The 27,780-nt window shown below is 57.2% G+C and overlaps 1 protein-coding gene across 1 annotated transcript in view; it reads right to left on the bottom strand.

The window, feature by feature from the left end:
- The window catches only part of VSTM2B (V-set and transmembrane domain containing 2B), a 29,043-nt gene extending 12,193 nt beyond the window's left edge, over window positions 1-16,850 (bottom strand). The window contains exons 1-4 of the mRNA XM_018061662.1: window positions 16,165-16,850; window positions 15,442-15,626; window positions 14,469-14,498; window positions 13,134-13,575 (exon numbers count right to left, since the gene is read on the bottom strand). Of these exons, the coding sequence (XP_017917151.1) occupies window positions 13,134-13,575; window positions 14,469-14,498; window positions 15,442-15,626; window positions 16,165-16,246 (739 nt within the window). The 5' untranslated portion in view covers window positions 16,247-16,850. The remainder of the gene's footprint in view (window positions 1-13,133; window positions 13,576-14,468; window positions 14,499-15,441; window positions 15,627-16,164) is intronic.

Genomic DNA, 27,780 nt, shown 5'->3' with positions numbered 1-27,780 from the left:
TCTCTTCTTGCTATTCTTTGGAACTCTGTGTTCAGATGGGTATATCTTTCCTTTTCTCCTTTGCCTTTCACTTCTTTTCTTTTCTCAGCTATTTGTAAGGCCTCCTCAGACAACCATTTTGCCTTTTTGCATTTGTTTTTCTTGGGATGTTCTTGATCACTGCCTCCTGTATAATGTCACAGACGTCTGTCCATAGTTCTTCAGGCACTCTGTCTATCAAATCTAATCCCTTGAATCTATTTCTCACTTCCGCTGTATAATTGTAAGGAATTTCATTTAGGTGATACCTGGATGATCTAGTGGTTTTCCCTACTTTCTTCAATTTAAGTCTGAATTTGGCAATAAGGAGTTCATGATCTGAGCCACAGTCAGCTCCCGGTCTTGTTTTTGTTGACTGTATAGAGCTTCTCCATCTTTGGCTGCAAAGAATATAATCAATCTGATTTTGGTGTTGACCATCTGGTGATGTCCATGTGTAGAGTCTTCTCTTGTGTTGTTGGAAGAGGGTGTTTGCTATGACCAATGCGTTCTCTTGGCAAAACTCTATTAGCCTTTGCCCTGCTTCATTCCGTATTCCAAGGCCAAATTTGCCTGTTACTCCAGGTGTTTCTTGACTTCCTACTTTTGCATTACAGTGCCCTATAATGAAAAGGACATCTTTTTTGGGTGTTAGTTCTAAAAGGTCTTGTTGGTCTTCACAGAACCGTTCAACTTCAGCTTCTTCAGCGTTTATTGGTTGGGGCATAGACTTGGATTACTGTGATATTGAATGGTTTGCCTTGGAAATGAACAGAGATCATTCTGTCATTTTTGAGATTGCATCCAAGTACTGCATTTTGGACTCTTTTGTTGACTATGACAGCTATTCCATTTCTTCTGAGGGATTCCTGCCCACAGTAGTAGATATAATGGTCATCTGAATTAAATCGCCCATTCCAGTCCATTTTAGTTCGCTGATTCCTAGAATGTCGACGTTCACTCTTGCCATCTCCTGTTTGACCACTTCCAATTTGCCTTGATTCATGGACCTACCATTCCAGGTTCCTATGCAATATTGCTCTTTACAGCATCGGACCTTGCTTCTATCACCAGTCACATCTACAAACTGGGTATTGTTTTTGCTTTGGCTCCATCCCTTCATTCTTTCTGGAGTTATTTCTCCACTGATCTCCAGTAGCATATTGGGCACCTACCAACCCGGGGAGTTCCTCTTTCAGTATCCTATCATTTTGCCTTTTCATACTGTTCATGGGGTTCTCAAGGCAAGAATACTGAAGTAGTTTGCCATTCCCTTCTCCAGTGGACCACATTCTGTCAGACAGACCATATATATATATATATATGGACTTAATCAGTTTAAAAACCTTTTGAAGCAGTAGACCTCCTTTTTCAAGCTAATTGCTGCGTGGAACCTCAATATTTAAAACCATGCGAGGGAGAATTTCCCTGGTGGTCCAGTGGCTAAGACACTGTGCTTCTAATGCAGAGTACATGGTTTGGATCGCTGGCTGGGGAACTAAGATTCCACATGCCCAGCAGTGTGGCCAAAAAAAAAGTCACTCCTCTCCTCACACCCCACCACCACCCACCTCCCAAAAAAGAAAACAAGATTAGAAGCAGAACTGCTTTGTTTGTGGTGGGAGGCAGGGCTGGGAAGCCCGAGGCTCCAAGGAACAAAGTTTGGGAGCTACCCATTGGAGACTCTTTGTGGCCCCTTCCAGACCTAAGACTCACAGACTTGTAGAGGCCAGAAAGCTGGCGTGCCCATTACACAGATGCAGAAGGGGAGAGCTGTCAGTACCTCAGAGGAAGGGCCCCTGCTTCTCTTTGAGGCATTTCAGCCTCCTTTAGCTCCCACTGGTCCCCTGCATAGCCTTTATGTCCCTCGGTGCGGAGTGTGCCCAGCTTAACCAGGTCAGGCAAACAGTGGGCACTCAATCAGTGTCTGCACAAGGAGGGCTTCTCACTGTGTGGGTCCAGGCCTGAGAGCTGGGCATGGCCAAGAAAAAGCAAGAGTGGCAGCCTGGAGGCCCAGGGCCGGGGGAGGAGGGCTGTAGGTCCCCAGGGCCAGCACGCAGAGCACGACAGCAGCGCCTTTCTCTAGAGTCCACCTTGGCAACACCTGGACATTCCTTTGTTTTTTCACACTGAGGACTTTTCTTCAGGAACACATTTAACTGAAAAGGTTCACACATTTTAATTGCCCGGGGACAGTGCTCTGAAAATTCTATAACATGTGCTCATTAAATAAAATTATCACAGAGGAGCTGCCCAGGATATGTCACGCATTAAAAGATGACTCTGTAGAACAGAATGCATTATGAATTATTGCCTTGTGTATTTTTGTTACATTAGTTTTTAATGCAAATACAGCTACTCATCTGCCTACCTAGAGATTTGACTTTTTAAATGCTTGAAAAAATATATTTAACTTTTATGTGGACAGTCATCATCAAGTCTTTGCCAGGCTGCATCCTCCAGAATGCCCAGTGTCCACTCCTGCCCCTCACAGCAAGGGACAGAAGGGCCTTCTGCAGGCTGAGGGGTTAAGGGAGCTGGGGCAGGCTGGGAATTGGCTGTGTCCCCTTGCTCTGCCCACACCACCACCCTGGCACCTTTCTCCCTTCGGCCTCCCCTTCCTGGAGGATGTGGCCTGGGTGTGCAGAGGTCAGGTGTGGAGAATCCTGACCCAAGCATATCTCCTCCTCCAGCCCCGCTCCTCCTGCAGCGCCCATCTTGCATCCGTGCTTCATCCACACGATGAAACAAGTTACTCATCCAAGGATAAGTACCTACTCATCCTTCTTTCTGTCGCCCTCTCCCATCCAGCCGCTCAGTCATGGCCTTTTCACACACATTCCTTCCACCCAGCCACATGGCCCTTCATCCTTCCTTTCACTGGCCCCAACCTCTGTCATCCAGTCACACATCTTTCCCCTCACTCATTCAGCAGACACTCGTTTTCCAGTTCATCTCTGCATGCATGCTGTCCCTCACCCAAGTAAACCTTTAGTCCTGGCCCTGTGACCTCCTGGCTGGATTACCGGCTCTGCAGTGGTCTCTCCATATCCACCCTGCTCCTAGCTCTCCAGTCTCCGCAGCTGCAGCCAGGATGTTGTTTCAGAAAGCACCACACCCTGCCAGCCACTTGTTCCCATCCATGGCCAAGAGCCAAAGCCTCCCTGGGGTATGACCTGCACTCCTCTCCACTTAATTCCCCTGTGCCTCTTCTTGCTCTCCATGCCCTAGACACAGCAACTCTGTCAGGCCTTTGTACCCCCTGCTCCCTCTTGCCAGAGGATCTTTGCACATGCTGCCCCTCTTCTTGGAAGGCCCTACTTTCTCTCGTTCTCATGCCCACTCTTAATTATCCCCCTGATTATGGCTTAACTGTTGTTCCGGCAGGGGCCCTTTCCTGACTGGGCCATGGCCCACGGTCCTTCGTTTAGAGTGCTAGCAATGGCCACAGATTCCTCCTTGCTGTGTGACTGTCTGATCAACAGTCATGCCGTGTCCCTCTCTTCAGACTCCTAGGACCCTGTTGATCTTGTTCATATGTGCTCTCAGTGCCTAGCACAGATCTTGCACGTAAGATGCTCAAGGGATGTTTCTGAATGTACAAGTAAATGAATGAATGAGCAAATCAGTGCCAGGCCCAGGGAATGTGAGTGTGGGGTGCTGGGGACAAAGACGTGAGAATGAACTCTGCCTGCGTGCCCAGAGCGTCAGTCCAGGACAGGAGGGAAATGTGGGGCCCCAAGACAGCAGCGGGGCCCTCCTGGGTGCCCAGGACGGATAAGGGCCCTTGAGATGCAGGGTCAGAGAAGCGTCCTCCCCTCTGTGGAGTGATCCCCCACTGCCAGCCCACCCTGGCCGTCCCCTTTATGACCCCGAGTCATTCTCAGAGCACCTGCTTCTCTGGCCACCGCTGTTGGGCCATCAGCTTCTCCCTAAAGCAGGGGCTGCGTCTACCAGATGCCTGGGGCAGTGGCCACCCTCAGTCAGACCAGACACAGTTAGCTAGGAGCCCCTACCGCAGCTCCAGCTCAGAATAAGCCATGGAACCATGTCAGCTCCATCTCCCTGGGGGTTTATTAAAGATCCTTCCTCTGCGCTAAGCGGCATTCATGTGAGAATCAACTGTAATGAGTTGCTGTAAGGATATGACATTGCAGCTGGGATTTCCTGGCTTAGAGAAAACCGATATTTCTTCAAGGAGAGCTGATGGGCAGGGATCAGGGGGCAGAGAGGGCGGGGCTCTGGATCTTTGCCTGTATTCATCTGGTAAAGGTGGGCAGACCTCCTTCAGGGTAAGCCTGCAGTGCTTGGTGGGAGGGAGGCTCACGTGGGCCTGAAGGGGTCCTGGCCTTCTGGTTCTGCATATAGCCCGCTCTTCATCCCACCCTCTCCCCATGGGTCCCTGGGTGCCAAGCAGTCATCAGAGAATGCATCCAAGCAGGTACCAACACAAAAGGCAGAGTGCCAGAGTGCATGGGAGACAGTGTAGGCCCAAACCTGCAGCAGAGGGCTGACCCATCACCTGACATGCCCATCCCTGCACAAGCGGCTCTATCTCATGTGGGGAGAGTCTCAGTGTGGAGGGCACTGGCACCTCCTCTACAGTCCAGGTTGGCCCTGGAGACTGTTCGGCTGCCTGACCATCACTAGGGGCCAGGTACACAGGTGTGAGCAGGTGGGATGTGAGGACCCATACTGAACCTGTCCTTGCTCACCTTGCTCCTGAATCATGCAAAATAGCTGCAGCCAGGAAAGAATGAGGACATGGCATTACCCCCACTTCCTTTCCTCCTCTTCCAAATGGCAAGGAGAAAGGACAAAAATAGTACCTCGCCGAGCCATTTGCAGTCTGAGGGCATTTTCTGTTTGAAGTGCCGTCGGCTGTCTCCTCACCTTTGGCCCCATGATGCACTCAGTGCACAGAGGGAAACGCGTCTCAGAGCAAAGTCTCAGATCGGAGCACCCTGTCCAGCCCCCAGGAATGGTCAAGAAATGACTGGGGACAGTCAGTGCCATTCCCACGAACGCTGCTGATAGAGCCAACATCAGTGGGTGTGTTCCAGGTGCCCGGCCTGTGCGAAGCTCCCCTCTTTCTGTGGATTATCTCCTCTGGTCCTGCGTGGGCACTGGTGTCAGCCAGATGATAGATACGAGAACTTGCCTGTGGCGGGTGGGAAGTGATGGGTCAGGATTGGAATGCAAGCACTTGGACTCGTGGAGAATGAGAAGCACGGTCCTTATGAAGGGCGAGGGAACGAGGCGTGGACTGTGACTTCTGGGTGGCTGGAGCTCCGTGAGGCCCAGAAACAGGAAGATGGGTTGGCATTCAAACACTGGCTTGCCCGTGAACCAGCTTAGCTGAATAGTAAGGGATGTTTGAAATGTCAGAGGAAGAATTAAGTGGTTGGAAAAGGGGTGAGTAACACTTTCTCCTGAGTTGTTGGCAGCCTTTCTCAGGTTTGTTTTGTCTTTCCCACCATAATGGGCAGCCCCTTTAAGAGAGCTTGTCTAGGCCCTGACTGACCACGCGTGTGTGCGTGCTTAGTCGCTCAGTCGTGTCTGACTCTTTGCGACACCATGAGCTGCAGCCCGCAAGGCTCCTCTGTCCCTGGGATTCTCCAGGCAAGGAAGCTGGAGTGGGTTGCCATGCCCTCCTCCAGGGGATCTTCCCAACCCAGGGATTGAAACCTGGTCTCCTGCATTGTGGGCAGATTCTTGAATACTGGAAGGGGAGCCTATCCCTTCTTCAGGGGATCTTCCTGACCCAGGGATCGAACTGGGATCTGCACTGCAGGCGGATTCTTTACCAGCTGAACTGCAGGGAAGCCTGGCTGACCGTGGCCTCCTGCCTTATCAGCACTGGGTGTCCAGCTGGGCACACTCCAGAGGTGCCCTGGGCACAGCTGGCCTTCACGCCTGAGGAGCCCTCCAGCGGGTTGGTCACTTCTGAGCTGGAGGGAGCAGAACGCGTGTGTATGGGTGAGCTGATGAATGGTGGGGCCCCCAAAACTCTCTCCTTGAACCACAAAGAACAGAAGCCAGCCCAATGTGGCTCTGATATTTCAGCCCGGGGAGAGGTAATGACGGAATGGAACCACCAGTACTTTCCAGAAATGGCCTCACCCAGGATGCTGACCAGGGACGAGACTCACAGGGCCTGCCTCTCAAGGGCCACCTGGTGGAGGTGTGGCTTGAGAAGACCTGAGCAAGGGCCCGCTGCTGCTGAGCACCCGGCAGCCCCTTCCACGGCTCTCAGCTCACCGGCAGCTAAGCCTTAGCCCAGAGAAGACTGGACTGGGTAATCCATCCTGCACTCAGAGCACCTTCCCTGAGAACCCTGGAGAAGGAAACAGCAGCCCACTCCGGTACTCTTGCCTGGAATATCCCTTGGATGGAGAAGCCTAGGAGGCTATAGCCCGTGGGGTCACAGAGTCTGACCTGACTGAGCGACTTCACTTCACTTTCCTGAGAACACCAAAGCCACCAACAAGCAGACTGTTTCCCACTGAAGCCCCATCCCAGCGAAGGAGGTTTGTCATCCTTCATAAGGAAAAGGCGGGGATCGGCAGTTGCAAATGCTGGACCTGTTTGCTTGTAATCTTAAACTTTCCTGAAGCCCTTATGTAAGACAAAGGGGAGCTTCTCACCGCTTTGGAGTTTTTAAGAGATGCCTGCAAAGCATGGGGGAATAGAAAAGATGATACTTTCTTTTTTTCCTGCTCTGCTGCAGAGGTATCTTAAGACAAGTCAGCATCTCCCGTAAAGCTTAGAGGTTTAGACCACAGCCAAGCCCTTGCCTCTGTCCACATGGGCAGCAGTAATCAATATCGTATTACAAAAGCACTTGACCTCATTTATTCTCATGGATGCTTGGGGAATCCTTAATATTCAGAGCTTTTAAAATGTGCGCCCGGCGTATTTAATGAGAAGCTCCTTGGTGGGTTCAGCTCCTGGTGACATTTAGAAAGCCTGGCTCTCCACTCTTCCCGTGGGGCTGCCCCCCCGGCTAGGGAAGGAATCTGGGCTCTGGGGTGGGGGCTGTTTGATGGAGTGGGGCAGAAGGGGTCATAGAAACGGGGGACACTGGTGAGATGCTAGCGTGACACACACCTAGTGCTCAGTGAAAGGCAAGTATTCTATATCATTATGAGGATCTGCAGTACTGTTTTTCCTCCTTAGTTTGGGGTCTCCCGGGTGCTGAGAGAGCGGCTGCATTGTGAGCCGACTCATGGCTGGATGATAGACAAAAAAGGCCCTTCCACCTGGTGTGACTTTCTCAATCCATGGGGCACAGAGTTGGGAGGGAAAGAGGGCCCCCCCGGGAACTTCCCCAGGACTGATCTAAGAGGCGGACGAAGCCCAGGCGCCTCCTTCCAGCCTGAGGTCTCGCACTGCCTAGAGCAGGCCTCCTCCATCAGCCTCGTCTGGGCCGGGGCTGTGCTCCCTGGGACTCCCGCTGACACAGATAGCTTTGTCCCGGAGTCCCGCGGGCACCCTTGATGCCCTGAGCCGAGTCTGGCTGTCCTCGCCGGATCCTGCAACCATGGGACTGGCTGGTGAGGGACGGGAGGCCGTGACGTTGACAACCACACGCGTTTGCAGGATGCGGCTGCCTCCTGCCAGCGGTGAGGCTCGGCCGTTTACTTTGTGAAGTCCCTTCACGTTCTCTTTCAGGATGCTCAGAGTTTCAGCTTCTCCTCTCTGGGAAAACCTCTGCCAGATTTACTTTCTCTTCACTTACGACCCTTGCATCACATCAGAGCTTGAGGGAAGAGCAGGCTGTTTATTTAAGGTGATGGCTGTCGGGTCCCTGTGGGTCTGGGGAGAAGGGGAGGCCGGGTGGCTGCCGCCTGCCTTTGCGGCCCGGTTGGAAACCCCCCACTGCGTGGAGATTCTCTCTGGTCATACTGGCATTTCTGCTGGCTTTGTTGTCCACCAGGGGCCCGGGCTGAGAGGAGCTCCCTTCACCTTGTCCACAGCCCTCTTCGGTCATGGTTTACAGTTGCCATGGTGACGTCCAAGGATGCTCCCCTTGATGGCTCCCAGCAGTAGCAGTCTCTCTAAAGCCATCACACCTATGACCTTGGTTGTCTTTCTCTCATTATTAATTGAAATATTGAGACTCAGTTCTCTGGGTGGGTACCAGGCAGCAATTTGCCACATCCAGCTGGCTCTCTGTAGGGGCCAGGGTGGTTCTTCTCTGAACTGGAGCCTGGAGGCTAATTAGAGGTTCACACACCATGGAGCTGATCCCCAGGTTCCTGCAAAGGGGAACCTCTTGCCAACATACAAGCCAGTCAGTTGCAAACTATTCTGTTGAGGCCACACTTGGCTTCACTGTGGCAACCTTCTAGTTGAAGGATTTGTCTGGAAGATACTGTTTTGTTTTCTCTCTCTTTTTTAATTTCTTCTAGACATGGCAACCAGCAGCAAAGTGTTCATGAAAAATAGGTCAGTATTCAAAGTAATTAGGAGTCAGATTTATGAACATGGCTAAGAAGGACCCCAGTCTCCTGTGCTGGCTCTGTTGTGCTAATCCAGCCCATGTTATTTTTAGGCACAAATATCAAAATGTCTCTTGACAAATGAGACGTGAAATGAATGAGTTTTGAACATAAGCTTTCAGTGCAGCTGTGTATGTGGCTATGTTGGGCACGTGTAGGGCATGGGAAGGCTTTTCTGGCCTGGCTGTGAGAAAGCTGAAAACAGAGCTTTGAGTAAGTCCCCTCATCCCTTTCCTGGCATTAGCAAAGAGGCTCACTTTAAAAACAGTGACACAGTCTTGTCTGGGGCTTCTGATTTTCTCCCAGGAGCAACTGCTTAACAGGTGACTGGGGAGCTGGGCTGGGACCATCTCTGAGGTTGCCAATCTGAAATAGCCAGTGAATCCATTCGGCTCAGGGGTTAGATGCCCTCTTTAATTAGGAACTCAGGTCTGGGTTTGTCCTGGTGTTGGGCTGGGGAAGAATGCGTCTTCCTCCCTTGAGAGCCAGCTGGTTGCCTCTGTCACTCCAGATCCACCCTTCACCTCTCCCCACTCTGCTCTGAGCCCCGAGAAGCTGGCCTGTACAGGCTGCATCACCTGGGTGCCCTTGTCCTCAGCTCCCAGGAGGGTTTGGTCACTGGGAGACCCTGACAGGGGACTAGAGGTCAGCAGGAGAGGAGGGTCTTGCCAGGCCACCGGGGGTTAGCACGTCCCTCTCCCAAGGCCTCAGCTCTTCTGGTCTCTCTGTCCACCTGACCTCTCTGGATTCTGCTAGTTGCCCCCTCCCCTTGCCCCTTCCAGGCCTAAGGTGCTAATGATTCCCACTGCTATGAGCCAGGGGCCAGTTCTCATCCTTGGCTGTCCTAACCTTGTTCACACCTTTAAAAAATACTCTCGTTGTCTCTCCTCCAAGACTCTGCTCGAATGTGCCATCTGCTCCACCAGCCCCCTCTCTGTTACACTCTGCAGACACGCCTGCCTGGTAACCAAGTGGCCACAATCCTTTCTCGTCCTTCCCCCCTAAGCTGCCAAGAACCGAGAGTGGGGTGAAGAGAGTGGTGGGGGCGGAGAGCAACTCCGAGGTCATCGCCGTGAGCTCCCTCTCTGACTCACACTGCTGCTGGCTCTGAGTGATCGCCTGCCTGCTGCATCCCAGAGAGGCTCGGCAGGACCAAGAGCTGCTCGACAACACAGCCCTGCAGAAAGGCTACTGGTGCCCGTGACTCAGAACCCAGCTGCAGCCTTCATCCCGCCCACAGCCCCCAGGCGCAGCAGGTGAGGCAGGCTGGAGCACTGGAGACAGTACGGGTGCCCCCTTGGCATCAGGCTGTCGGGTACGTGTGTGGGTTAGAAGTCCTGATCCACTTCTTTACACCCAGAGTGGGCCACAGAGGGGGCCGCAGCACAGTGATTCTCCCTGGAGCCCAGAGGACACAAGCCTTTCGGTCCTCCAGCTGACGGCCCACCTTCCTGGGCTTGCACACAGCTGGAGAGGAACCCAGGGCTCTTTCTGCACTGTGTCTGCGTGGTTTCTGACTGTGCAGGAGCCAGCAGTGGCTTTGGGGCGACAGAGGCCTTAGGGCCAGCACACCCCATCCCGGTCGAGCTGCCCTGTGAGCCCTGCTGGCAGCCCCACTGGCTCTGCTTTCTGGGGGGAAGTAGTACTGCTTCTCTCCCCAGGGAGGGCAGAGGAGCCCCCGCCTGGGCTGGCAAGTGCCAGCAGAACGGGGCTGACCTAAGGACTTCCAGAAAGAAGGCACTGTCCATGCCAACTTCCGTGGCTGGGTCCCTGCTGGAGCGATGCGTCATCTGGAGCTTCCCTGTGGTCAGGCCCAGAGACTGGAGCTCTGACAGCTGTGCTGGGCAGTCAGGGCAGCTGCGATGAGGCTCAGGGGTCAAGCTCTGCCCAGGGAGGAGGGAGACCGAGCAGGAATGACCTCTTATCACACGGGGCTTCCTTTACCGAAACCTTCAGTGGCTCCTGTTGCTCCACTCGGCATTCAAGACCTTCCGCAGCCTGGCCTCCAACCACCAGCCACTCGCTTCATCTCCCTCATCCTCTCCTCTTCGCTCAGAGAATATAATGGCCTTGGTGATAATAGAGCAGTTTCCATGCTGAGTCCCCTCTGAGGTCAGGGATTACTAAAGTATTTCTAAAAGAAATACTTTCAGAGAGGGCAAGTCACATGCCTAAAATCACACAGCCAGTAAAAGAAAGAAACACAAAGCATATCTGGGCTCCTGGCACGCCACCTCCTCTGCTCTGCTTATGGTCTATGGGACATCCCAGAGGAATGTTCCAGCCCAAGACACGCGTTTACTTGCTAGAGCCCAAGGGATGGGGCAGAAGGGTGTTCTCTTCACCAACCAGCAGTATCTAGGCCGGTAACCTTTTCCAGTATCCCGAGTGACCCTTTTCCAGCGTGCTAGGCAGAGATGGCTTCATTCCTGTGACTTAGGCTCCTCTTTCACCCTGAAGAGATGAGACTGGAGAACAGCTGTCAAGCCAAGGACTACATTTTCTACCCTGCTTGCATCTGTTGAACAATCAGACTGAGTTCTGGCTGATGGATGAGGGTGGTAGTAGTATTGACCACTTCTAGGCATGGCCTTTACAAACTTCCATTGCCATTCTCCATATCAGCTTTTCTCTGAGAGAACTGAACTCTACCACAATTATCTGAGTGGCTATCTTCTCAGTCTTCCAAAAATGACAGATACCAAGACCCATTCTAAATGCATAAGAAAGATTCATCACATGCTTTGTGAGCCTTAGAGCCCTGGGGCTTGGTGTGCTCAGGGAACTGGGTCGAGAAAGGCTGCTTCCATTCTCTCTTCCCTTGTTTCTGGGCTGTGTGTTGATGAGTGAGCATGGAAGCCACCTCTTAAAGACGGTCGAGTTTCTGTCGGCTTGAATCTCTGAATGACTGCATGGAACAGAGCCATTCCTCCTCAGCCCCGCCTCCCAGCGATGGAAACCAGAAACGGTACATTCGAATTGGGTTAAGCCTCTGGCATTTTGCAGTTCTGCACAGCAACTCATGTTATCTTAAACCGATATGGGGTAAGCTGCAAGACAGGTGGTCGAGTTTGGGGAGAGGACCCTCACAAGTTCCCAGCTGACTCGCCTTCCCTCCTAGCCTGCGGGAAGGTCTCGTGGGTACGTGTGTGTTACCTGAGAGGGGTGAAGCCTCCAGATATAGCCAAGAGCCTGAGCCGCATGGAGAAGCTTCTACAGGGAGGGTGACTTAGTGAGAAACAACTGAACTAATGTGGAAGACAAACTGGCAGGGTCTGAACTGTTTGAGGCCTTAAGACGATCGGCCAGGGAGGGAGGCTAGGATGCTGGTGTCCTTGGATTCAGCGGGGAGCCCAGGAGTCTGCATCCTTACAAAGTACTGATACTGGTGGTGGGGCATCTGCTCTTTAAGAACCTTGAGAGGGTTTCCCTGGTGGCTCAGCTGGTAAAGAATCTGCCTGCAAGGCGGGAGACCTGGGTTCAATCCCTAGGTTGGGAAGATCCCCTGGAGAAGGGAAAGGCTACCCACTCCAGTATTCTGGCCTGAGAATTCTATACAGTCCATGGGGTTGCAAAGAGTGCGACGAGGCTTTCAAAAAAAAAAAGAACCATGAGAGTAGGGCGGTGCGCTTCAGCTCGCCCACTCTGCGGTGGTTTATATGACTGTCCTGGAGCCCAGCACTCTGAGTGCTGCAAGGCTGATGGAGATGCTCTCTCTGAGTTTGTGCCTCGACAAGACTGAGAGGGAGTGACAAGCTTAAAGGCAGACACAGGGAGTGAGCCCTGGAGCTGAGCTATCTCTGAGGTCCCACCTTTGAGCAGGTGCTGGGAGTGAGGGGTGCCTTGGAGGAGGGACACCCTGCGCAGTAGGCCCTCCTGCCCTGGCTAAAAGCCTGCCACTGCTAAGCCGGCCCTCCTGCTCCCAGCCTGAAGTCAGTCCCTCATCCTTGCCCTCTGCTCTCTGACTCCCTTCTCCCCTTCTCTCCTTGCCCCCTCCCCCTCCCCTGATCCTCTCAGCTCCCTGGGAGAGCAGCCCTGAACCTCCGGGTGCCCTCCTGACAATGGCAGGGCTCCATCTTCACGCTGTCCCCCATGAGGGCCTAAAGGAGCCTGGAGTGGCGATTATAGCCCAACTGGTGTCGAGGACCGCCTGGAGCTTGCCGAGGAGGGCAGAGCGCACGCAGCCAGGCCCACCCACGCGGGCTCCAACAAAGTGTGTCTGTTCAGTCCAGTCAAGGTGGCGCCCAGACTTACAAGACCCGAACTGTAACCGCCTCCTCTCACTCTAGACTGGGTGCTACTGCCCACCCTGCATGTTCAGGAGACAAGCAGGCCCGACGCTGTTGGGGTGCAGCCCCCGAGGTCCGGTTCCCCAAACTCGAGAGCGAGCTCCCCGCCTCCAGCCTCGTGTACCCGGGGCGGCGCCCACCGTCCTAAAGGTGGGTGGTGACCACCCCCAGCAGCCGACAGTAAGGATGGGAAAGCGGCGGGAAGAGAGCAGAGGCGGGGTTCCGGGAACGCTCCCGCCAGATGACCCACCGACGGCTCGGCGCCCGCGACCGACCGCAGCGGGGCGGCGCGTCCGGCGACAGCCTTCCGCGGGGCCCTTACCTGAGTGCCTCTGGCGCAGAAGGGCCGCCTCGCGGGGCGGCGGCGGCGCGGACGAGGCGGCGGCCGCCACGGTGGTCGCGGCTCTGTGCGCCGCGGAGGCGGCGGCGGCCTCGGGGACGCCCGGGGCGGGGGCGGCGGGAGGGCCCCCGGGAGGCGGGCTCTTGTCGCCGCGGCCGGGCTCCTGGGCGCCGTCGGCCCGGGCGGCGCTGGCGGGGCCGTGGCGGCGCGGGCCGCCGCTCTGAATGTGGGACACGGCCTCCGCGGCCTGCACGTCGGGCGGTGCGAAGCGCGCGAGCACGCGCAGCAGCGCCTGGGCCGTGTGCTCCTGCGTGTCGTCGTCGCTGTAGTCCGACACGCGGCACTCATACACGCCCTCGTCCTGCCGCCGCACGGCCGACAGCCGCAGCCGGTGCGAGATGTCGTTGCCCTGCACGCGCACCGTCTGCAAGAGAGCGGGGCTTCGGTCAGGGCCCGGGGCGGGCAGGCCGGCGCCTTGCCCTTGGGGCCTTCACATCCGCTCCCACTAACACTCCTTCATTCCAGAGCCCGGAGGGCCGAGGTGGTGTCCGAGGGAGAGTCGCTCTGCCTTCATAGTGCAGATACCTGCTCCCAGCTCCAGCCCTTCTCAGCGAGCGCTCTGCCCTCGCTGGGAGGCAGTGGATGCAGAGGCTGCTGCCACACCCACTGGGTCCCTGCTGCCTAGGAACTTGCCTCTCGGCGGCAGCATGGAACGGCAAAGCTCAGCTCCTGCGAGCTGCTGGAGATGCCGGGGAGCAACCGCTTTGTGGCCCTCACCAAGCTCCCAGGGAACCCTCACCTCCAAACCAAGCACAGGAGGCCCTGGTCATCCCCAGGCCGTGATCCCTCCATCTCCAGCGGGGAAGGCTTGGCGCATGTCCTCCCGAACCCTGGCAAGACTCCTCCCTTCCACCGCAACTCCAAGCCAGCCCACAGCGCCCGGCACCGCGACCCGCAACCCAGGCGGAGCGGAGGGCTGCCGCGGAGGGCGCCGCCAGGGCGTGGGCTGCGTGCGGGATGGGAGTGGGGCCCACAACCCTGAGCCAGGAGCTAGGGCAAGGAGCCTGCAGGAGAGCTTTACAGGCAAGCGCACGGAGGAAGGAGATTCAGGCCTGGGACCCTTGATTTACGCAAAAGAGAACTCGATCCACGACCGGCGACAGATGGCGCACGGACACGCCAAGCGGCCGACAATGCCAGGCTGTGAGCTGGGCCCTATACCGCACCGCCAAGGAGCCTTTCTAAGAGGGAGGAGGCTGCGGGGCGCAAAGCGGCCGGAAGGGGTCTCCCGCGGCCCACGCTGGGCTCCACACTTACGCTGATTTTAGTCGCATCCTTATTTGTTACCTAAAATGCAAAGAGGGAGAGAGAGACATTAGGCTGTTGGCCTTCAGGCTCAGAGAACTCAGACGCACCTCCTGCAAGAGGATCCTCCGCAGGCGGGCTGAGACTCGAAACCGCTCAGGATGTAGCCACGGCGGAGGGCAGGAAGAACATCGAGATTTTCAGGAGTTTTATCCGGAAGGAAGCAGGGCTTGGAGCTAGTATGGCGCCCGGCCAAGGAGGGGCTGCCGGAGCACCCCTGCCAGCCAAGGAAGGGAGGCTGGATCGCCTCCCGGGTTGGAAAGAAGACCCATTTCCCTCCGGAGGAGCATCCCCATTCCCTATGGTGTTTCCCTAAACCCCTTGGAAAGCTGGATGGACAGGACCCGATGGGAGATGTGAGCAAAGGGTGGGACTCTGGGTAGAGCGAAGGTAGGCGGTGTGGGTGTGCAGTGTGTGTGTGTGTGTGCGGCGCTAGGGGAGGTGGGTGTGTGTGTGAGAGAGAGAGACAGAGCTAGAGACTGTTTAAGAGGCAGATGAGCAGAGGGGGAAGTCCCTCTGACCCTGCAGCGGCTGGAGGTAACCTGTACAGCGTGCTCCGCCAGCCTCTGGATCCCAGCCCGGAGGAGCTTAGCTGCTTGGCCGTGTGCCCTGGGGACCTCAGAGTGGCAGAGGACAGGGAAAGCCCGGCCCCAGCAAGCGGTCTTCTCTCAACACCCGGCACCCATCACCCTCTGGACCGGCAGCTGGCAATAGCGGGCAAACTGGATGAGGGGTAGCTTCCTAGGGCTAGGCGTGGAGTTCGGGGGAGGTTTCCGTGAAAGGAATGCAAATGCCTAGGGGATAACAACCGCTGTTGTTGAAGGTGCTGTCAGGACGGGGACGGGAGGAGATGGGTGGCACCACGGGGCGGCGCCCTGCCTGCCTCACCCCGGTCACCCCAGGCGCCGCGCGGGCGGCCAGTTACCTTGCTCCGGGCGCCGGGCACGCTGAGCGCCAGCTCGTGCAGCAGCTCTCGGGGAGGCTCCTTGAGATACCACCACTGAATCTCCAGCGAGTACGAGGTGGCTCCACTGGCCCGGAAGGCGCAGGGCATTTCGATGTCGTCTCCCTCACGTACGGTCACATCTTTGGGGACTTCGGTGAATGTCGCTGGGGGCGGGGAAGAGAGAGGCGTGACCAGCTGTGGGGCTGAGGCCCGGGGCCACCCCGGCTCGCTGGGCCGTGTGCTTCCTACCCCTCAGCTGCTCGCGCGGCCCAGGCACTGGCCAAGTCCGGTCGAGCAGCTGCCGGGCCGCTGCAGAGACCGGCTGCCGCTGCAGGCCGCTTCCCTCCAGTCCGGGCGGGGCGGCGGGGGGCGGCTCACGCTTCTTCCCCACGCCCGGCCGCGCTACCAGCGCCAGGCTGGGGCGCGCCAACTCCCGGCGCCCCACGAGCCGCCTGGCCGCAGCTGGAGCCCGGGTCCGGCTCCGAAGGACCTGGGCGCGGGCGCCACTGACGCCGCGACCGTTCGCCGCTCTCCACCCCCTACCGCACCGGGCAGTGGCTGCACACCGGGATCGCTGGAGACTGTGAAGCCTTCCCCTTCGCTTCCTCCGCCTCTTTGTCCGCTGCGGCCAGGACGGGCTGGCTTTGGCGGCCCCGGCGAGGACCCCTGAGACCCCAGCGGTAGCAAAGTTCCCGCTCTCACCCTCGGCCACGAAGAGCAGCAGGGCGCGCAGCACCAGCGGCGGCAGGTATCTGGGAGCGCCGAGCCGGTTCCTCTGTTCCATCTCCCGCAGGGGGCGCGGCGGCGACGGGGACCCGGGCTCGGAGAGGCGGCTGTGGCGGCGGCGCGGGCTCGGATCCGGTCGGACTCGGGCTAGGACGCCTTCGAGCCTGCCATGGCCCCGCGCGGCGCCCCCTCCCCCGGCCGCCGGCGGCCGCCAATCAGTCCAGCTCCCTAGCCGGCTCGCCAGGCGCGGCTCCGGCGGGGGGCGCTGCTCCGGGTGCGCGGCACGCGAGGTCCCGCCGGGAGGCTCCTGGCAGTCAGTCCGTGCTTCCTTTTGTCCAGTCGTCCGCCGGACTCTGGGGACCCGCAAGTCAGTTTCTGCCCGGCGGGCCGGTCGGGGGCCGGGCCGCGCCGGGACCCATCCCTGGCCAGGGGAGCGCGCGCCTCGGAGCCCCGAGCTTCTGCCTGCCGGTCTCCTGCTGCTGCGGCTCCAGACCGCCGCCTCCTCCGGCGGCCGCTCCGCTCTCCCGCTGCCGCCTCCGCCGGTCCCTGCTCGGCTCTTTCCGCAGGGCGAGTGGGCGCTCAGCCGCGGCGCGCAGACCTGGCGTCCGACCCAGCGCAGCGCCGGGAGAGCGGGTCCGGCGTGGCGGCCCCGGAGCCGGAGGGGCGGGAGAGGAGGGGGAAGGGAAGGGGAGGGGGCGGTCAGCGGCTGGGCGCCGGGCCGCCTCCAGCGCCGCCTCACCCGCGCCCCCCCTGCTTCTCTCCCCTTCTTTGCTCTGCCCCAGCCGGCGCCGCCCCCGCCCCGGAGCGCTCCCCACGCCCCGCCCGGTCGCCTGGAGGGACCGCCAGTCTCCGGCTGGAGCGCAGCCCCGCCCCGCCCCCGCCTGGGCTGGGGGTCTTCCCACCCCAACTCTCCCTTGTTTCTTCTCCATCTCCGTCTCCCGAGACGGCCGCTTAGCATCCCTGTGCCCCGCGGGGCCCGAGGCCCTCTCCGCAGACCCCCGCCCTCAACTTCTTACCCCGGTTTGGACAAAAAGCTGCCCCGCTCTTTGTCCCCGACCCAGGCCATGGCGGGCTGGGGCGCGGGAGAGTGGGCCCCGCGGGCCCGGGAGCAGGGTGGAGCGCCGCGCGGGGCCGGGGCCGGGGCCGGGGCCGGTGCGGGCGGCCACGCCGGAGTCTGCAGCGTGCGAGCGAGAAGTGAGCGCTCGGCGCGGGCGAGCCGGTGCCCGAGGCGCCGAGAGCGCGAGAGCGAGCCGGAGCGGCGGCAGTGAGTGACGGCGGAGGCGGGGTGGGGCGGGGTGGCTGCGGAGCGCCCGGCACGACTCCAGGCCCAGGAGGGCTCCGAGCGGGGTGGGGTTCCTGCGCCTCGATCGTGGCCCTTGCGTCCCGCCTTGTTCTTCATGGGTCGCAGCCCTCGCTTTACCCGGTGCCCGGCGGGATCCCCAAGAGGAAGAAGGCAAAGGGCGGTTTCGGAGCCCATCCCTGGCTTCGCATCCCCCGAAACCCTGGACCTCTCAAAGCTTTCGCCAGAGCCTCCTCTGTCCTCAGCCCTCTGCGGAAGAGCAGTCTGGCCCCTGAGGGAAAACATGGGGCGCGCTTGTGGTTTGGAGGGACACACAGTTGTAGGGGTGAGTCCCACGCCTGCGCTCGGCGTCTCTTGCCTTCACCAGGGGAAACCAGGCAGCGGACTTCAGCGTCTCTGTTTCCACCCCCGATCCCTAACCTCTTAGTTGTGACCTGAGGTCGAGATGAGAGGAGCCCTGTGAATTCACGTGACTGCTGTCCCTATTCCCCAGCCTCTCTGGAGGCTCCACCAGAGGGTTCCCCAAGCACCAGGGAGATGGAATACGACTGGGCAAACACTTTCCAGCAGCTGACTTTGGTCCAGGAAGCTGCAGGCCCTTTCTAAGCTAGGTCTTTGCCAGCTGGGTGCCCTGGGCAGGTCCATCTACCCCCTCCTAGGCCTGAGTTTCAGCATCTCATCTGTGGCCCAGGAGTTATTCCTGTGTCCTCAGGCCACTGTTGCTCATCTGTTGGGCCCTTGTTGGCCAAGGTTTCTGGCCAAGAAGGGAGGGATGTCTCAGGGCCTTCCTCTTCTTCCTACAGTTTCTCTCCAGGGGACCCAGAGAGGCGGTTGCCAGCTGCTTTCTGTCCTTTCAAGCCCCCACCCCCTGGGAGCTTTTACTTAAAAATTCCACCTTCCTTTGGAAACCACCCTTGGATCCCTGAATATAAAACCCTACAAGGCCCATTGCTGTCCTCAGCTTCGCAAGGGAGGGGGAGACTTGCACTATATTGCGCAGGCTCGGGACGCTGGTGGGATTCTAGGAAACCAGGTTCATTCGGGGGCTGATTCCAGGCAGGGTTATGATGGCAGGAGCTAGCCTACTGTGCAGTGGCCTGCCCGGAGACGCAGCAGTCTCCTGTCCCGATACCATGTCGAGGTGGAGGGCCAGTGATCAGGGATGTACACGGGGAGGATTCCTGCAGCTAGAGGAAGTTATGCCTCACTTACCTTTAAGGTTGGTGAATCTTCTAAACCTGGACCACCTTGTGGGGGTAAGGTATTTCTCTCCCACCGCATAAATCAGTATTACTATTAATAAGAATAATAGCTATACATTTTTACATACTCTTCATGTACCAGGCACTCTCCATGCATTAGTTGCCAACATGACAGCCGAGCAGGCCTTCTCAAACAGAAATCAGATTACTCTTCCTCTGCTCAAAGCCCTGCAAATGGCTCCCTTTTCATTCAGGACAAACATCAGTGACCTTGCAGTGACTGGCAGGGTCAAACCATCTGCCTCCCACCTCCACCTCCTCGGTCCTCGTCTCTTGCTTCCTGTCTTTTTCTTGGTCAGAATCCTCTGGCCACACTGGCCTCCTTCCTACAATGCCACCCCAGGTGTGCCCCCACCCGCAGGGTGTGCCCCCACCCCAGAGCCTTTGCACCAGGTGTTTTCTCTGGCTGGAATACTCCTTCCTCAGTTACCTGGTTCTTCTGATTTTGTTAAGCAGTCACATCTCAGTGAGGCCCACTGGGGTCACAGTTTTAATATGCAACCTGCACTCCTCCATCCCTACCTCCATCATCCCAGTCCCTGACTTTGCGCTTCTTTTTCTCCTTTCTTTAGCGCCAGCTTCCTTCCAATACATGATCCAATATCCTTATTTATAATGGCATGGAGATCTGTGGAGTCTACACTCATTGATGTGTCTCCAGCACCTAGAAGAGGGTCTGACATACAGTCGGTGCTCAGTAAATATTTGTGGAGTGAATGAATGGGCTCATTTAACCCCTATAATGGTGGGTACCTACTCCTGTGTGGTAGACTGATTTTACCCATCTTATTAGAAGTGTGGTACTGGAGCTCAGAGTGTTTGAGGAACTAGCCCACGGTCACACAGGCAAGTAAGGCTTAAACCAGGTCTGTCTTCCTCTGAGGTCCTAATTTTAGCTCAAACAGCCCCACCCCAGATGAGACTGTGGTCCCGTACCTGGAATTGGTGTAGACAGCAAGGCTCCTCTGCCCTTGACTGGCGGCGCCTGGTGAGGCTGCTTTGCAGCTCTGTGCTGGGCGGGTCTGCTCTTCCCTCCTGTCTCCTAGACTGAGGCTGCAGCTGCATCTTTCTTCTCTGTGTCTTTACCTCCAGGCTGGGTTTGACCCGTGCCTAGGGCTCTGTGGCTGTAGGAACCAGGAGCCCTGCCAGGAGTGCCCCAGAGGGCGCGGTGGCTCCTTTCCTGGGGCTTCCCTGGTGGGCAGCTCATGGCCTTCAGTCTCTTTGAGCTAGCGTTTGCCAGGCAACAGCCCCCACCGTCCTGGCCGAAGCCTGGCCGGGCGCCTCCTGCAGGGAAGCCAGTCCCTTCTCGCTGAATCATGGTGGGCCACGGTCTCCACTGGAAGCTCTAAAGAAGGCATCTGTGACAAAGTGTGTATGTTGCTCCCCAAAGGAAAACTGCTCTCTGGGGACCAGAGCTCCTCAGCCCTGCCAGCTGCCAGTGTCCCCTGGGCTTCCGCAAAGATGCCTGTTTAAGGAGAGCGTTGGCCACGTGAGATGAAACTGCTTTCCCACGGATGGACCTGTCAGGACGTTTCAGAACTATTGCATGGCCGGTCCCGAGTGCTCGTCAGTAGGCAGTGACAGCTGCCCTTTTGGCCTCCAGGTTTTTCCCCTCCTCTCTGTGTCCACAGGCTCTGAAGTGCCTGCAGGATCACTGTGTACAGGGGTCTGGAGATGAGCGCGCCTGGCCCGCTGGTCCGGCTCTGCCTGGGGGCCTGCTTGTACCCATCGGCAGGTCTCTAAGTCATGCCCACCACCAGCACGTGCTGTTCTGATTGGGCTGCAAGTTGGGGCATGCAGCACTTGTCAATACCATTTTGTGGATGAACTCAGCGGACTCTCAAAGACGCTTCAAAAATGCTATTTAGAAAGACTGCCCAGCCTCTCGTGAAAGCACCCTTAAATTATAGCCCTACGCAAATGTTTTTCCTGGAACTCACTTTCAAAATTTGCTTTAATGTTACGTCCTCTTGGAGTTTTGGTTTCGGTATTCTTGTCTCCGCTGACCTTTCCTGTCCTCCTGGAACCACATCCAGCAACATTGATTTTGGGTAATGTGTTTTCATTTTAAGATGCAGCCCATCCATAAACTTTTCTATCAATAATCCTGGCCACACTCTGTGTACCCAACAGCTTAAAGGAAAAGATCAGATTTACGGGGACTTTCGTTTTTGGCTGGTTTAGTCATTGACTTGCCACTAGTATTGGGGATAAAGGCCAGACGTCCAGCCCCAGGGACGTCCCCTGAGGGCACAGCTCCGGCCAGCTGTGTCGGACGGAGGGCAGTGTGGGCAGCAGAGGCGGGCCCTTCCTGCACGCGGGGGTCTCTGTCCCGGATGATAGGGGGATCGAGTGCCTGAGATGTGGGGGTGGCAGCTCCTGTTGCCCTGCATCCCAGGAGGAAGACCCTGGGGCTTCAGCCCCTGAATGGCACAGACGCAAGGGAGGGCCCTCTGCTCTGGCAGGCCTCCTGGGGAGCTGAGCCGGCCCTTGCTCGTGTGCATGCCACAGTGGGCCTGGTGTGCAGTCCGCCTGTGCTGGGCCCACAGCAGTAGGAGACCACGAGCTGTGAGGCCCGTGGGTCTGGTCCATCCGTGTTGGATCAGTGTCCCCACGCTGGGCCCCTGGAGCCTGGGGCTGGTAGTCTGCTCGTCAGAGACAGGCCTGCTGAGGCTGGGGACTGCCTGGAGAGGTGGAAAAAGGGGAGAGACTCCAGACAGAGCCTGTGGCACCTCAAACATTCACTCAGCCAGCACATCTGGAGGACCTCATTGTGCATCTCACCGGTGCGTATCTGCGGGCACCACGCTGGGGTGCTCACAGCACCTGCCTACAGAGAAGCTACAGTTCATTCCAGAAGGGAGCAGAGACGCACCCGCAAAGAGGAAACACAAGCTAAGCCTGATCAGCTCAGTCAGCGAGGTGTAACATGCACCCCGCACCCCACCCCTCACACACAGACACACATCGTGGTGGTCCTCATGGTGGGGGGAGACGTGAAGCATCAGCCAGGCAAAGGCCAGGAGGGGAAGGGTGCTGGGGGCCAAGGCCAAGGTCAAGGTCAGGGGCCTGGTAGAGGGCAGGGGGTGCCAGTGAGGGGCTCAGGTGGCCTAGGGGGCAGCAGGTGGGGGCACAGGGGGCCGTGGAGCCACAGTAAGGGTTTCCATACCCAGAAGAGTGGGGCTCAGAGCCCATGGGGTGCAGATCCAGCCCAGAGTGAGCCCAGCCCCGGCAGAGAGGTGGACCCCACCTCGGAAGGTTCCCAAACGCGCTGAGCGTGGAATGGGAATTTGATTGACAGAGGTGGGGCCGGGTTCTGGGGGCCCAGCCCTGGGAAGAACCGCATGTGCTGCCGGAGGTGCGCATCCGCATCCGGGGACAGAGAGGAGTCCAGAGTGACAGAGTCAGCAGGGAGCGGTGAGGGGAGGACGGGCTAACGCTCCGGGCTTGGGGGGACACGGAGGAGGCCCCACCCTGAAGGCAGCGTGGGGCGGGGTGGAGGCAGGGAAGTGAGTTCTCAGAGACGGGTCTGGAGCCTGGAAGCAAGTGCAAAGCCGCAGACGGCTCCTTGTTTGGACGCGGCTCCAAGGAGAGGCCTTTTGACGAGAGCTCGCCTGTCCCTGCCCTCTCCTGTCCCTCTGCACTTGGTGGCTGGCTCTGACAAACAGCACCACACCTGGCCCAAAAGTGTGCGGGTTTCAGGTGAGCCTCATGGTGCCTGAGTCCCCAGCTAAGGGCCTCACCCTGTCTTCCTGGGTCCTTGACCTGCTGGGATCCCTGGACCTCTGGGTTTGGTTGGGAGGAACCGTGAGCCTCAGGTTCCCCAACTGCAATGTGGGTTCTCATTCCTGCCCTCTCTGCTCTCTCTCTTCCACCTTCCACTGAGATTGATGCATATGGTCCTAGGCCAGAGTTGGTGGGCAGGCTGAGGGGGCTCTCGACTCCATCTCTGATGAGCAGATGAGAGCAAAATCCTGCCCAGTGATTGGGCTACCCATTGCTCGATGGGAAAGTAAGTCAAATGCAAAACTAAGCAAAGCAGAGCCAGGTGGCATCTAGGGCTTTGGAGTCAGGAGCGCTTTGGTTCAGGTCCTGGTCTTGCCTTGACCTCTTGGAACTCAGCTTTCCCATCTGTAAAAAGGGAATACCAGCTTTGCTGACTGCTGAGGGTGAATGGGAGGGTTGATTCTAAGACAGTGTTTACAGCAGATCACTCAGCACCTGGGCGTAGCAGTAACAGCAGCAGTTCGCACTGTAAAGCGCGTGCCTAGCTGACTTTGGTGACGTGACAGTGTGGGATGGGAACTTTCAGGGTGCGGACTGGCTCTCCTTGAGCCTGGGCACTTGGGAAGCGTGGTGTTATCAGGGGGAAGTGGTAAGTGGTGTTCTGTGTCCCCTAATGATTTCATTATAGTCTCTGTGTGTGTTATGTTCACAATTATTTGTCAGAGTAAATCTTATATATCCATGGAGAGTTGTGCGTTTTTTAATATTCTCAATACACTTGGGGTTTTATTTCCCAGTGGATCTTATTAGTTTAATTTAGTAGAGGACAGACTGTATACTTAACCAAAAATTGCTTTGACTTTATGGAGAATTACAAGGCTCGGGCAGACGGATCTGAGTGGATCAATCTGCTTGAGATAAAACTCTGTTATTTCCCCATGAGTGTTCTTCACCTTAATGATGCGGATGGTGATTAGGAAACACGGAGCTGGCTAATAATGACCAGGGGCTGGCCGGAGAGTCAGGGCTGCGGCACCAGTGCTTGCTCCAGACCCATGGGAGTCTCCCCCTTGGCAAGATGTTGTGTGATGGTTCTCCTGGAGATGCCCTTGGGGACCAGAGGCATCTCTGCTGCCCTTCCAGTGTCTTTGACCAGCCAGCCTTCTGAAGAGGCAGCATCGCGTGGTCAGGGAGTTCAGGTGGGCACAGAGTGCAGAGCCTCTGGCAGGGCGCAGTGTAGGCAGTGATGGGACGGTCAAAGCCAGGAACTATGGCTATTTCTCTGCCGTGTGAACTAAGCCTCAGCCCCCCCGTCGGAGCGCACTGGGGTCCCCACCTCCTGGACTGTGTAGCTTTGTGAACTGTCACGGGTGGGGATTCACAGTGATTATGTTCCCACGTCCTCTGCAGTTCTGGGTTTCAGGAGCCACTCAGGAAGTGCCAACTGGGCTCTGTTTCTAGGCCCCTAAGGTTGTGGCATCCTTCCACATCTTTCTTGGCCACCACCTAGAAGTTTCTGCCCAGAGCATCCGTGTGGGGGCCTTGGGGACAGTGGGAGGTGCTGTGGTCCGTAGGAGGCTCCCAGAGAGTTTTAGTCCCAGGCTGTTTTTGAAGGACCTCTTGTCTCTCCCAGTCTAGCACCGGATGGGCCCATCCCCATGTGAGGCCACAACAGGTCCAGTAGTCTCTCCCAGTCTAGCACTGGATGGGCCCATCCCCATGTGAGGCCACAATAGGTCCAGTAGTCTCTCCCAGTCTAGCACCGGATGGGCCCATCCCCATGTGAGGCCACAATAGGTCCAGAAGTCTCTCCCAGTCTAGCACTGGATGGGCCCATCCCCATGTGAGGCCACAACAGGTCCAGTAGTCTCTCCCAGTCTAGCAAAGATGAACCCATCTCCATGTGAGGCCACAATAGGTCCAGTAGTCTCTCCCAGTCTAGCGCTGGATGGGGCCCAACCCCATGTGAGGCCACAATAGGTCCAGTAGGGCCCAGGCACAGGTTCTGAGCGCCGTGTCACCTTTGGCCTCAGAGCCGCAGAGCGTCTGGTCCGCGAGGCTCTGAGACCCCCTGGTGTCCCCCGCTCGGGCGCACCAGGCAGGCACGCGGACAGGGCTCAGGGGCAGCTCTGCCAGGCAGGGGCTTGCTCCAGCCTGCCGTCTGGGCCCCAGCCCCCTTGGTGCTGACGCCTGGGCCTGAGAGAGGCTCCGCGCTGCCGTGACCTTCATGCCTGACTTGCCCCTTCAGAGTTCCTCCTGCTGTTAGACTGGCAGCTGCCCGTGCCGCTCGGTTTGTGAAATGTCAGTGGTTTAATATCAATTCTGGAGGTTTTATTGCCTTTCCTCCCCCCTGTTTTCCGATGGGATTTTGATCCAATCAAGGCCGATCCAGCGTGATGGTAGGGAGATTTGTGTTCCTGTCCGAAGTTGACAAAAGGTCACCCTGCCTTGGAAGCCAGCGGCTGCCATGCCCTTGCATGCGTGTGATTACTCTCCTCTTCCCCGGGCCCTGGAATCAGGCCGTGCTTTTCCCAGGAGAGCAGTTTCGGGTGGGTACAGCTGCTTCTCCCCTTGGGGACGGAGGGCTGGCCAAGGCCCCCGGGGGTTTTCAGCTCAGGCAGTGGCCACGCATAGATGCCTTAGTTTTGTTTGCAAAATGTCTTTGATGCTTCAGGCCTAAATTAATTTTTCACAATAATGTTTCAAAATGTCATTTTTTTTCCAAAAAAGAAAAAACCGGAGAAAATGAGATTCTCTGGGAAGAGGCCTGAGTTGGGGAGATCCCAGATGCTGAGCCTCTCGGGCCTGTGCCCCTCACCTTGGCCCCGTCCTCCCCAGTCCTGCATGTCCTGGGGTGGAGCACGGGGACGAGAACTTTTGTCAGGGTTCGATCTTGTCCCATGGTGCTTAAAGAGAGGTGGCTTGGCAAGCCTTGAGTGAGTGCCTGCTGTGTGCATGGCCCAGCCTGGGGCTTCTGGGCAAGTGTGCAGGTGCCTTGTGGGGGTGGGGAGGTCTGGCCCCGCAGGAGCGCGGCCTCGGCGGCGGTGGGCCTTCTCTGAGGTGGAGGGCTCCTGCAGCAGCTGTGCCTTCCAGAGCCCACCCAGCTGAGGTGGGACGCAGACCAGGGCGGCCAGTTTGAGGGGCTGGTGCAGCTGTGAACGGTGGCAGCTGTGGGTGCCCTGTAGTAAGAGAGAGAGGCAGGGCACACCTGGGGTAACCAGGCAGTGACAGGGGGCCGTGGCTCTCCCCACACCTGCCTGCAGTCCTGGCCCTCCAGGCTGGGGGGCACCTTCCGGGGGCCGGCTCTATCACTTGTGGTCCTCTCCTGTCTTGGAGCCCCTCAGCTCACAAGTCTCCCCTGGGCCCGCCTCCAGGGACTGGAGCCCCAGGCTGCACCCTTAGGACATGGGTGGTGGGCGTGTGCTGAGTGTGTTTGTGTGTGTGGGGGGTGCTTGTGCATAGACAGCGTGACCTCTGTGTGTGTGTACAGGCGATGTTTGGATGAGTGGCAGCTGGTGTGAGCAGACAGCATGGGTGTGTGTAGATGGTGTGTGCACAGAATGTGTGCACATGGAGCGTGTGTGTGCACACACAGGCGGGAAGGCACGCTGTGGGCAGGGGCTGGTGAAGAGGCCCCCCTGCCCCCGACTTCTCTCTCGTTCCTTCTGCTCCTCTCCAGTCCCCTGGTTCTTCCCTTGCCCTCTCTCTCTCTCTTTTTTTAAAATTTATTTTTACTTTATTTCGCTTTACAATACTGTATTGGTTTTGCCATACATTGACATGAATCCGCCACGGGTGTACATGAGTTCCCAATCCTGAACCCCACTCCCACCTCCCACTCCATATCATCTCTCTGGATCATCCCCGTGCACCAGCCCCAAGCGTCCTGTATCCTGTATCGAACATAGACTGGTGATTCGTTTCTTACATGATATCATACATGTTTCAATGCCGTTCTCCCAAATCATCCCACCCTCTCCCTCAGAGTCCAAAAGTCCGTTCTATACATCTGTGTCTCTTTTGCTGTCTCGAATACAGGGTTATCATTACCATATTTCTAAATTCCATATATATGTGTTAGTATACTGTACTGGTGTTTTTCTTTCTGGCTTATTTCACTCTGTATAATAGGCTCCAGTTTCACCCACCTCATTAGAACTGATTCAAATATATTCTTTTTAATGGCTGAGTAATACTCCATTGTGTATACGTACCACAGCTTTCTTATCCATTCATCTGCTGATGGACATCTAGGTTGCTTCCATGTCCTGGCTATTATAAACAGTGCTGCGATGAACATTGGGGTACACGTGTCTCTTTCCATTCTGGTTTCCTTGGTGTGTATGCCCAGCAGTGGGATTGCTGGGTCATAAGGCAGTTTGCAATTTTTTAAGGCATCTCCACACTGTTCTCCATAGTGGCTGTACTAGTTTGCATTCCCACCAACAGTGTAAGAGGGTTCCCTTTTCTCCACACCCTCTCCAGCATTTATTGCTTGTAGACTTTTGGATCGCAGCCATTCTGACTGGTGTGAAATGGTACCTCATTGTGGTTTTGATTTGCATTTCTAGAGGAGAACATAGGCAAAACACTGTCCTTGCCCTCTCTTTAGCGGCCTTGCGCTCTCCTGGGACTGTGGGTCTGAGCCAGCGTCACCGTCTCCCCCTTCCTCTGGGCTGTCCTGTCTTCTGCCTGGCTGCTCTGGGGTGGGGAGTGGAGGGGACTTTGGACTGGCTTGGAGCCGCCGGAAGAGGCCCCTGCCCGCACAGCACGGGTGTACCCTCTCCCCGTGTACTGAGCCTCAGCTGTCTCTTGGAGGCGCATCCTCTCCCCATGTGCTGCGTCTCAGGTCTCTCTCGGAGGCCCAAGGTCCCGTGTGTGGACTCGCAGGCCTGTGGGCTGGGATGACGTGCACAGGGGTGGGGCTGGTCTCCGAGGTGCTGGGGGGCAGGGGACAGAGCGCCCCATCACACCCTGCCTGGGGGGCACGGCTCGGTGAAGACCCTGAGAGGCCTGCTGTTTCAGTCTCAGATGAAGCTGGAAACCCAGGAGTTTACAAGAAATCTAATTTTTAATTGTTGGTTTCACTACAGAAACACACGCTGCAGGGTCTGCAGGCTAACGCTGGCTCCAGGCCCAGTGTGCGGCGTCACCAGCCCCAGTGGCCCCAGAGGCAGGACACTCTGGGGTGGGCTCTCTGCAACTGTGCAGATGCTGACGCAGGTCTGGGCTGCACCCTGGACCTGCGGCGGGGACACTGGTGAGGCTGCAGGTCTCCATGAGGTGCGGTTCTGCTGCGTTTTC

This window comes from Capra hircus, chromosome 18 (assembly GCF_001704415.2).
Source record: "Capra hircus breed San Clemente chromosome 18, ASM170441v1, whole genome shotgun sequence".
In the NCBI taxonomy this organism is placed as follows: domain Eukaryota; kingdom Metazoa; phylum Chordata; class Mammalia; order Artiodactyla; family Bovidae; genus Capra; species Capra hircus.
The sequence above is the reverse complement of the archived record's forward strand: the minus strand, read 5'-3'. Positions and strand labels throughout refer to the sequence as shown.